The following is an 11,048-nucleotide window of genomic DNA, read 5'->3' as shown; positions in this document are numbered from 1 at the left end:
GAGTCATTTGTTTCCAACCTCCTAATATTAAACCAACAAATTAGTAACTGGGATTACATATATATAAAACAAGCTACTGAGACACAAAACTAGTAAAACATTTTATTATGGTACCATAGAGTCACATTTAATGAGAACCCATCTGAAGTCATGCATAACCTTTCTGATAATGGTTTAAGCAACTCTAAGAAATGAGTTTTGACATGTGGTTTAAATTTCACAATCTATCACTCCTTAGAAAATCGAATATACTGATTTTGAAAAATTACTAACTAGTTTTAAAGAGTTGTCCAGTTGGACTGAAAATGAGTACGCCATTGATGACATTGTCACAGAAATATCAGAAATAGAATTATCTAGATTCATGCCTATCAATTTAAAAACCTAATAGTAACCTGTCCAACAATGAACTTGCTGTCTTGATGAATCTTAAACATTTAAATAATGTAGTACTATCAAATATGGACAAAGGAAATGTTGACAAAGTCTATGTAATCTTAAATAAATCCAGTAAATTTAAAGTTTTGCATAATTAAAGATCCTACTCAACAGAGAGAAAATAAACTTGAAAGACTTCTATTAAAACTTAGAATACAATTTATGATTTAGTATACAACCAGATTAGACCTGTTGGATTACATAGTGGTATTATGTACAGTCTATCTAAACCACATAAAGCAGATGTACCAATCAGACCCATTGTATCCAACATAGGAACACACAGTTATAAACCAGCTGCTTTTAAGTAGGTTGTTACATCTATTTACTAAGAATAACTTTACTGTTAAAGATTCCTCTGATTCTTCTAATTTTATCAAATCCATGAAATTTGATTTATCTGTATACTAAATCACTGTGTAATTTGATTACTTCATCAAGTGGAATGTTAGTGTATGATGATTTAATATTTCCTGATAGAATTAAAGTTAACTAAAAACCAATTTACAAAATTGTGTTAAAGTATGACCAAAGAATCTCGTTTTGTTTTACTAATGAGATGTGATTAAACTGACAATCTAGCCATGGGCTTGTACTTACTTACTTACTAGCTAATTTTTTTCTTGCTTCATCATGAAACCAATTGACTGCAGTCATGTCCATCCAAATTTAAACCTTTATAAGAGATATGTTGATGACACGTTTGTTGTATTCAGAAAGCAAATGTCAAAAGTTTCATGATTATATAAATCATGAAACTACAGGAATATCGAGTTCATTGTTGAAAAGTAAAGAGAATCTAAGCTGCATTATTCTAGATCTAGAAGGCATTAACCAGAACAAGTTGAAAACGTTTTTGTGACATGTACTGTCAATTCAGCACATTTATACCTGACTGTTACTAAACTAACTTAAGTATTTTAGTTCATAGAACATATAAACTTATCAGGTCTTGTGGTTATTTTCATGATGAACTTGTCAATATTATAAAATATTTGATTAAAAATGTCTTCCCTCTAGCACTCATCAACAAAGTTGTATTTGAATATATCATAAAGGTTTACAATGCCAAAATTCCTGACCTCAGTGTACCTAAATATCCTATCATCTTGGTGTTACCTTTCACAGCTTTCTATGGCACCAAACTAAAAAGTAAAATAAAAATCATTCTACAATCAACTTATCTCTAAGTCAGTCAAAGAGTGATCTTCAAACCAAACAAAATACTCAGTTTTTTTCGTGTTTAAAGACAAAAATACTTCCTTACGAAAATTATTGTGAGTATACAAATATTTGTGTCTATACTGAGTCATTAATTCTAACCTTAGCTGTCAGAATGAAAGAGCATAACAGCCATTTTAATGACCCAAACTTACAACCATCTAATTAAACACTAACCATAAACAGAACAGTGAGCACTTCAGAACAGTAGACTTAGCAAAAGGTGAATGAATGCTATAGAAAAAGGAAACATTCTTAATTCACAATCTACAACTTAAACTGAACAACAAATAGCTATGTCATTGCATCTCAAATTATGATCAACTCATTGTGCCTGAGATGGACAAAAAGTTAAAACTTTATCCTCAAACAAGTGTCAGTATGTAATGAAATTCTCTCTTATGGCACACCCAATGTATTAGTAATAAAGGAAAAAAAAAACTAATAAAGTAACAGGTCAGTTTTGAAAATAACTTTTATTTACCAATCAATAAATATCTTCAGAATAATCATAATTAACATCTTAAAACTGTGTGAAAATGTTGAACAGTTTCAATGTTGACAATTAATCAGTAATGTCGAGAAAACCCACTTGTAGAGAAATATATATGCAAAAACGACTTGTTTGGGTTGAGAAAATATTTTACATAGAAGAATGAACGATGTTTCGACCTTCTTTGGTCATCGTCAGGTTCACAAAGAAAGAAAGAGGTAACTGAGGAAGCTTTGAATGTTTGAATGGGGTTCTGAAACTGAGTGTCGGAATGCAGAGAATGGTGTTGGATGTTTGGATATATAATTATATGACCGAAGAAGGTCGAAACGTTGTTCGCTCTTCTACGTAAAATATTTTCTCAACCCAAACGAGCCGTTTTTGCATATATAATGTTGACAATTGTGTTAAACATGCCAATTGAAGTAGTGTCTGACAACTGTGTTAAGCATGTCAAACTATTTTAAACAGTAGCTGAAAACTGTATTAAACATATTTGACTTTTTAACAGTATCTGACAATTGTGTTAAATATGCATTGTTTTTAACAGTATTTGACAGTTGTGTTAAATATGTTGATCATTTTTAAACAATTTCTGACAAATGAAGAATGAGTGTTGACTATAATTTCAAATTTACTGTGTGTAGCTACACGAAAGGTGGCAAACTGTCAATGTAATGTTTAATTTCAAATTTACTGTGTGTAGCTACACGAAAGGTGGCAAACTGTCAATGTAATGTTTAATTTCAAATTTACTGTGTGTAGCTACACGAAAGGTGGCAAACTGTCAATGTAATGTTTAATTTCAAATTTACTGTGTGTAGCTACGCACGAAAGGTGGCAAACTGTCAATGTAATGTTTAATTTCAAATTTACTGTGTGTAGCTACACGAAAGGTGGCAAACTGTCAATGTAATGTTTAATTCAGATGTATTACAAACAGACTTTTACTTAAATATATCTGAGTTGAAAACATCATTCTAACCCAGCAAGTTGGATTACAAGGTGATGTTCATGCAATGAATAAAAGTACCTTTTACATCATATAGTTAACACGTGTAACAACTTAATATTGCACTCTTTTATAGATTATTAGTCTATACAACATTATTGTCCTACAGGAAGGAGTGGCCATCTCAAGTCTGTTATTCTTGGAAAAGACAGTAATTAGGTGTGGTTTGTTTTCAAAATTTAATAGTTTAAATTATTATTTGTCTGTAAGGACTTCAGAAGAACTGTAGAAGAAGGAGAGAAAGAACGGGGTACATTTATCATTCCAGAAGACATGCTGAATCAACTACTGAAATACTTTCCTCAGCTTGAAAATCTAAACAAGAAACTGCTCAGAGAACTCCAGGAAAGAATAGAACATTGGTGGGTAACATTTTGAGTTTCTGAGAATTTAATAAAACACAACTTGTACAGTAGTAACTTTTATAGTAAAATTTCAATATATTTTCATCTTTAGCTATTCACTATTTAAATAAATTACAAAATTTGAATATTTTTTAAACAGTTGACATTTCTACTACATTGATGTGTGAGTGTAGAGGTAAACTTATTTAGACATAGAGATTTTTAAGATATTATTATAACACTTATATGTATGTCTAAGATAATATAATGAACAGATTTTAGCCAGACACAGAGTTTCTAAGATAATGGACAGATTTAGCCAGATAGGAGGTTTCTGAGATAATATAATGAACAAATGTAGCCAGATATGGAGTTTTTAAGATAACGTAACGAACAAACTTAGTCGTACATGGTATTTCTTATGGAGTGTAATGAACTGACAGATGTGATACTGATGTGATATTTCCATCATAATTTCTTGGTTGTTGGAAAGAATAATTAAAATGAGAACTATGAACCTACATTATTTGTTCATCAGCTTTGTTCTTTGAGTGGCATGTCTATCTATTTTACATATGAACTCTTGACATCAACTGCAACTTTCATTGACAGGCCTGAAACTGAAAAAATATCAGATATTTTTGTTACTCTTGGGCCATTTTTGAAGCTCTACTCATCCTACTTCCGAGATTTTAACTTGACTGCGGCATTGCTGGATGAATGTCGAAAGAAGTTTCCGTTGTTTGCAGAAGTGGTAAAAGAGTTTGAAGTAAGACAAGTATATGTGATTTACAGAATAATATTCTACTTATTGCTCATAATGCCTTTATTTTATCTAACACACCAGTTGGTTATTTCATGGTCTACCTAGGCCTTGCAGATTGGATTATTTAAAACTGCTTTGTACACACAGACAAACTGAATTGAAACCCATAAAATGTTTCATTTCAACAGTTACAAAATTTATTATTAGAAGTCCTGTTGTATGTAGATTTTATGTATCTTTCTCATACATAATTAGAATGCAATTATTTTTCACATTATTTCTATTTTTTGTGTTTTCCTGGTAACAAATATTTTACATAGATAAATTCTCATTCAAAGAATCTTTTCTTCATTCATTGTTTTAGTTTTTGTTTCCTAGTATGAATAACTTTTAAGTTCTCTTTGTGACAAAATCTTCTTGAAACTATTTGATTTCTTTTTCTACTATGACCATTTTTTTTTTAATAGATAAGACCTTATACCAATAAATTTTCTTTGAACTATTATGTGATAATTGTGTTTTTCTCATTATAAGGCAAGCCCTCGCTGCAAGAAACTATCTTTGAGTCACTACATGCTTAAACCTGTCCAACGCATTCCACAGTACCGTCTTCTGCTGCAGGACTACTTGCACCATCTACCAGAAGACTCTTCAGATTATGAAGACACAGTTACTGCTCTTGGGATTGTGAGCGAAGTTGCTGATCATGCAAATGAAACCATGAAACAAGGGGTGAGGTTATGTTTCTCCAATTTCATGAGGCACTTTCAAAGTATTTAGTGTATACATTCCTATAATTTCTTTCTCAGCATAAGTAAATTATTTCATATGCACCTGTATTTGTTAACGCTTTCCATACAGGTCGGTTTCATCAAGAATCAAAATTTATTAAGTTACTATTTTATTAATGTATGTACAAAAATTTGTAATTCAAATTTTAGTGTTATACATTTAGTTTCTTATTTCAAAAGGAAATATCTTTAAAAAAACAACTAAATATCAATTTTTTTTCATAATTTATAACCAATTGAAAACACTCATTTGAACTATGTAATTCTGTTAATGTTTTTAAAGTATTTAAAATGGGTTAAGCCATAGTACTGTTGTAGAGGCTGAAGAATGGTGATCAAAGGGTTATGCTGATTAGAAATGAGACTTTTTAGGCACAAACATAGCTTAACTAAGAAGCCTGATGAATTTTGTGTTATCTGTTTAGTAATGTATAATTATTTTTTTGTTATTTCAATATCTGTATATAAAAACTACAAAATTATTTTTCTTACATCCATGTGTGAATACAATAAGGCTTAGCATGTACAATAAACAAGAACAAATAAACTTTATAATGTCATAGGTCAAAGAGATCATCATCATTTCCTCTTACTTTTATTTACTGTTCTATGCTTTAATAAATATAACTGGAGTTTAAGAATTTAACTTGTAAATAGTAATAACATATACCTTGTAGTGTTAGGACGATAAAATATTTTGTTATTCTTTCCATTTTGTGAGGCTGATTCTTCCATGTCATTACAAAATGTACATTTCAGCATGGCAGTAATGCTTTACTAGTACCTGTTAATTTAACGAGCCACGATGAGAATACTTATCATTCTTTATAATTCCCACATCTTGTATCAAGGGTATGTCATAAGTGTTCTGCTTGAATGAACATACTGATTAAATTTAGGGTCTGAAATTACTGTCATGGTGCCTTATGTAATTAATGTCTTAACTATATAGAAAGAATCTAGCATATTGTACCAGTATATGCTGGAAGAAGTCACTTTAATAGCACTTCACAAATAAACTTTGATAAAAATAGTGTTTAACACTATATATTAAGTTTTGTTGTCATGCCACAGCCCAAAAAAAGTTTAGAGAATTGTCAGTAGAGCAGAGAGTTCAAATAAAAGCTTTATGTGAATCAGGTTGGATTTTTCAACAAATTGCTGCAAACTTGAAATGCTCCCCAAACACTGTCGATCACAACCTAGGTTGTGAGACTGAGACAGGTAAACTTGAAAATAGGAAAGGAAGAGGCAGAATGCCTAAACTTAATGATACTGATCTTAACTGTCTTTGTTTATGCAGCCTTCGTGACAAAAGGAAGACTGTCACTGATCTCAACCATGTACCAAATGACAGACAAGTGTCTAGATCTACAGTATCAAGAAGACTCAACAGAATATCTGATTGTGTAGCAGTTAAAAAAATATATAACATCTAAATACTGTCAAGAGACTGAAAGTTGTCAAAATATACAAATATTGGACTTTTGATGTTTAGAATAGGGTGTTAAGAAGAGATGAGTCCAAGTTTGAAGTATCTGGTTCAAGTATAGGTTGTACGTCCAGTATAAGAAAGGTAAAAGACATTTTTCTCAATGCATACCACCTACCGTGAAACATTGGGGTGGCTGTGTGATAGTTTGGTGTTTTTCTGCTGAGGCAACAGGATATGTATGCAAAGTAAATGAAATAATGAACCAGCACAATTACCATCATATATTGATCTGTCATGGCATACCTGGTGGTTTGCATGTTATTGGTGAAGACTTTTACTACCAATAAGATTATGACCCCAAACACTCATGCAACCTACACAGAAATTACGTGGCTAAGAAAAGAAGTTGCTGGAGTCATTCAAATGATGAAATGGCCTCCAAAGAGCCCTGATGTTAACCCAGTTCAATAATCTGGGAGTTGATAGATTAAAAAATGAGAAATCAAACATTACTTCCAAAGAAACTTCATTGGAATGTATTTGATACATTTTGAGTAAAATCCCAAAGGGCACATTGATTAAATATTTTGCAAAAGGGGGACACACACAAAGTGTTATCTGTTTGATAAATTCAGGCACTTTCACTAAGTTTCTGTTTTACTAAATATGAAGACAAAATTTTGATGTTTCACCTGTGATTTAATTTTCACTGTTCATTTAAAGTAGCCTGATATTTAATTTTTGGCTTTGTCCTAATACTTTTGTGTGTTGCAGTATACATGTGGAATGTATGGTAACCAAAATATGACTGTATTTTACAAAATATTGGTGAGCTAGTACTAAGACGTAGAAGACATTTGTACTTTGTAAATGCTAGTTTTATGCTAACTGATATGGTAACATGAGATGCATGAGTGTCCTACAGTTTACAACTTGTGGTGGAATCGTTAGTAAGATGTTCAGAGGCCAGTAAACAAAAATTAATAAATGTGAATAGATATATATTGTTATGAGGTTTGAGTTACTTAGAATAAACATTTGCAATTTCCTATAACAAGTTCAGTTATTCTAAAAAGGAAAAAAACTGTAATTTAGGTTTAATAGTATGACTACTTTAATATTTTATAGTATGAAAACTATTGTAAGCAATTTAGTGGTTACATATTTGGTACTGTGCATCTAGCCCCATAGTCAAAGAGCTGATATATTTTAGTTGTTTGAAATTGTAATTTTATTTTCTGAAACCTTCCATGATGGGTGAGTCAAATTATATGTTGAAAAGTTCTAAAGCCTGTGTTAATAGTCAAGAAATCATGCAAATACTAAAACAATAAACATTAAGCCTAACCTATCATTTGAGTTATACCAGTTTTATAGAATTCTACCCCCATCAGTAACCCTGAAAAGGGGTAAGTTAGTAGAAAAATTATGCATAAGCATTGAAATCACGCTTTTAATACTGACTTCTAAGTAAGCTTTTTTTTGGGGGGGGACAGTTTAAAAGAAATTTTGATGTAGGTTAAGATAAGCAAATGTAGTTATCCAAAAATGTGTTTAAATAAAGGCGTAATATTTATTTTGTATTAATTTATGTAAATATTAAAGTGCTACTAAAAAAGTAATGTACATGATATATTCATCAAACAAGTATTGAAGTGATATTTATTAAAAGGAACAATTTGTATATTGTACTAATTAAAATTAGAAATGAATTTAGATTATAATTTAGTAGGACCTCAGTCAATACAAATGACTGCTTTTGTTGAAACTGTTTTTTTATTCACAAACCTTTAAAGTAAACGATTGCTAAAAGTTCTGAACACATTAAAACTTATCTTTAGTACCGATTTCTTGTGAAAAATTCTTTACTAAAAATAGATGTTCCTAAAACTAAATCTGAAACTAATAAAGAGAAACCATGTTTGGGGCAAGAATGAACAAGGTATGTAGAATAATACATGGACTTTTTTCTGTATTAAAATAGATTTTTTTGCAAGTTTTTGGCTCTTAATGGAGCCTTCATTGGGCTAAAATGTACATTAATCATGTCCTTTTTTTCATACATATTTTTTGAATGATGTGTTTTATTTAGCAAAGGATTTTGTTGGCTAATGTGATTACTTACCAAAGGAGTTTGTTGACGTGTAAGATTTCATACCAGAAGTTGTATTGATTGGTGAATTTATTTATTGAAGGTTTTTTGTTGCATATTATGTTCATCTACTAAACAATTTTTATAACACGTGTTGTTGTTGTTTTTCAATAATGTTTCAAGGACCAGTGTTGTTGTTCAATAATGTTTCGAGGGCCATTGTGTTGTTGTTCAGTAATGTATTAATGACCACTGTTTCAAGTACTAGTGTGTTGTTGTTGAATGTTTTAATGACCACTGTTATTTATTGTTCAATAGTGTTTTTGATATATAATTGATCTTTGTGTGGTATTGCTTTCTACTTATACTAGTTTTAATATTAACTGGTGTTATTATGTATATCTGGACTTTTATACTGAAATTTATTTTCTTGCATTATTTAATAAATCATTCCTTTTTACACTTGAGTTAAGTGCAAAAAGATGATTGCAGTCTGAAATTATTCTGATGTTATTGTTTTTATCATTACTGTTTCAATTATGCACTCCAATTTGACTCTCCAAAAATATTATGGAATTTCTTGTGCTGCTGACCACTAATGATCATTTATTGTTACAGGACAATATAACCAAGTTGATGTCTATTCAAAACAGTATTTATGGTCATCATGAAGTTATCCAGCCTGGCAGGGTAAAAGTTTGAATTTTATATAAAGATTAGGTACATGTGGAAAACTTGGAGAGTGTTTAAAGGATTGTGTACATTTAGAAAAATTGGTGCATTTATAGGATTGTGTACATTTAGAAAACTTGGTGCATTTATAGGATTATGTACATTTAGAAAAATTGGTGCATTTATAGGATTGTGTACATTTAGAAAACTTGGTGCATTTATAGGATTGTGTACATTTAGAAAACTTGTGGAATTCTTATAGAATTTTGTGTAGAAAACGTGGAGTGTTTATAGGATTATGTACATGTAGAAAACTTGGGGAATGTTTATAGGATTGTGTACATTTAGAAAACTTGGTGCATTTATAGGATTGTGTACATTTAGAAAACTTGTGGAATTCTTATAGAATTTTATGTGTAGAAAACTTGGAGTGTTTATAGGATTATGTACATGTAGAAAATTTTGGAAGTGTTTATAGGGTATATGTGCATGTAGAAAAGTTTGGGAGTGTTTATAGGGCATATGTACATTTAGAAAACTTGTGGAATTTTTATATAATTATATATGTGTAGAAAACTTGGGGAATTTTTATAGCATATACGTGTAGAAAACTGGGGGAATTTTTATAGGATTATATATGTGTAGAAAACTGGGGGAATTTTTATAGGATTATATACGTGTAGAAAACTTGGGGAATTTTTATAAGATTATATACGTGTAGAAAACTTGGGGAATTTTTATAAGATTATATACGTGTAGAAAACTAGGGGAATTTTATAAGATTATATACGTGTAGAAAACTAGGGGAATTTTTATAGGATTATATACGTGTAGAAAACTTGGGGAATTTTATAGCACTGTACATGTAGAAAACTTGTGGAGTGTTTATGGGATTATGTACATGTAGAAAACTTGTGGAATGTTTATAAGATTGTATACATGTAGAGAAGTTTGGGAGTGTTTATGGGGTTATGTACATGTAGAAAAGTTTGGGAGTGTTTGCAGGATTATGTACATGTAGAAAACCTGGAGTGTTTCAGTAATTAGGTACAAACTTAAAATTCATACAAGTTTTAGTACTTTGTAGTATCTCAAGTAATATTGTATTTTTATTAGTAGCTATGAATGCTGTTTTAAAACTGAGGGGCTTAATGTTTTACATGTCACTTTACATCACAGTGACTGTAAGAAACTTAATGTTTTACATGTCATTTTACATCACAGTGACAGTTGGGAGCTTATTGTTCTACATGCCATTTAACTGTGTATTACGTACTTAAAATATTATTGTTTAGATGAATTTAATGCAATTTTCTGTACTTATTACTTGTGTAAAGACCTTGGTTTCTGGCTATTTTTTTGCAACAAGTACTTGGTTCTAGGGTTTCTACCCATACTGATCTCTAGTTTCTAGACTTTAATTCAAGGAGAGTTAAAAATACAGATATTTTACTTGTATAAACTGAACTAAATTCTTGTTGTTTTTAACTTAGGTGTTTATAAAAGAGGGAGAACTCATGAAACTTTCCAGAAAGATAATGCAGCCTCGATGGTTTATACTGGTTAGTGGAGAAATGGTGTTATTAGAATTGTTTCATTTTTGTAATTTCCTTGTAAAGAGCTATAAAATTAGCTTTCTTTGGACTGACATTTTTTTTCATCACAAGTTCTAGTTTTTTGTAATTGTTATTAAAAACTTTGGATATTGACATGTAATGCTAAAGTATTTTTCAAAATTTGTAAACATTATCAAATTAGAACTGCTCAGAATTGTACTCATCCAC

The 11,048-nt window shown here is 30.4% G+C and overlaps 1 protein-coding gene across 10 annotated transcripts in view; it reads left to right on the top strand.

Annotated features, from left to right (window-relative positions):
• The window catches only part of LOC143243814 (uncharacterized), a 67,141-nt gene that overhangs the window by 33,592 nt on the left and 22,501 nt on the right, over positions 1-11,048 (top strand). For all 10 annotated transcript variants that reach the window (XM_076487560.1, XM_076487542.1, XM_076487524.1 and 7 more), the window contains 5 exons: positions 3,375-3,526; positions 4,121-4,277; positions 4,809-5,006; positions 9,211-9,282; positions 10,758-10,826. In XM_076487560.1, the coding sequence (XP_076343675.1) occupies positions 3,375-3,526; positions 4,121-4,277; positions 4,809-5,006; positions 9,211-9,282; positions 10,758-10,826 (648 nt within the window). The remainder of the gene's footprint in view (positions 1-3,374; positions 3,527-4,120; positions 4,278-4,808; positions 5,007-9,210; positions 9,283-10,757; positions 10,827-11,048) is intronic.

Source organism: Tachypleus tridentatus, chromosome 1, assembly GCF_004210375.1.
Source record: "Tachypleus tridentatus isolate NWPU-2018 chromosome 1, ASM421037v1, whole genome shotgun sequence".
NCBI lineage: Eukaryota > Metazoa > Arthropoda > Merostomata > Xiphosura > Limulidae > Tachypleus > Tachypleus tridentatus.
Note: the sequence above shows the minus strand (reverse complement) of the source record. Positions and strands in the feature narration are given on the sequence as shown.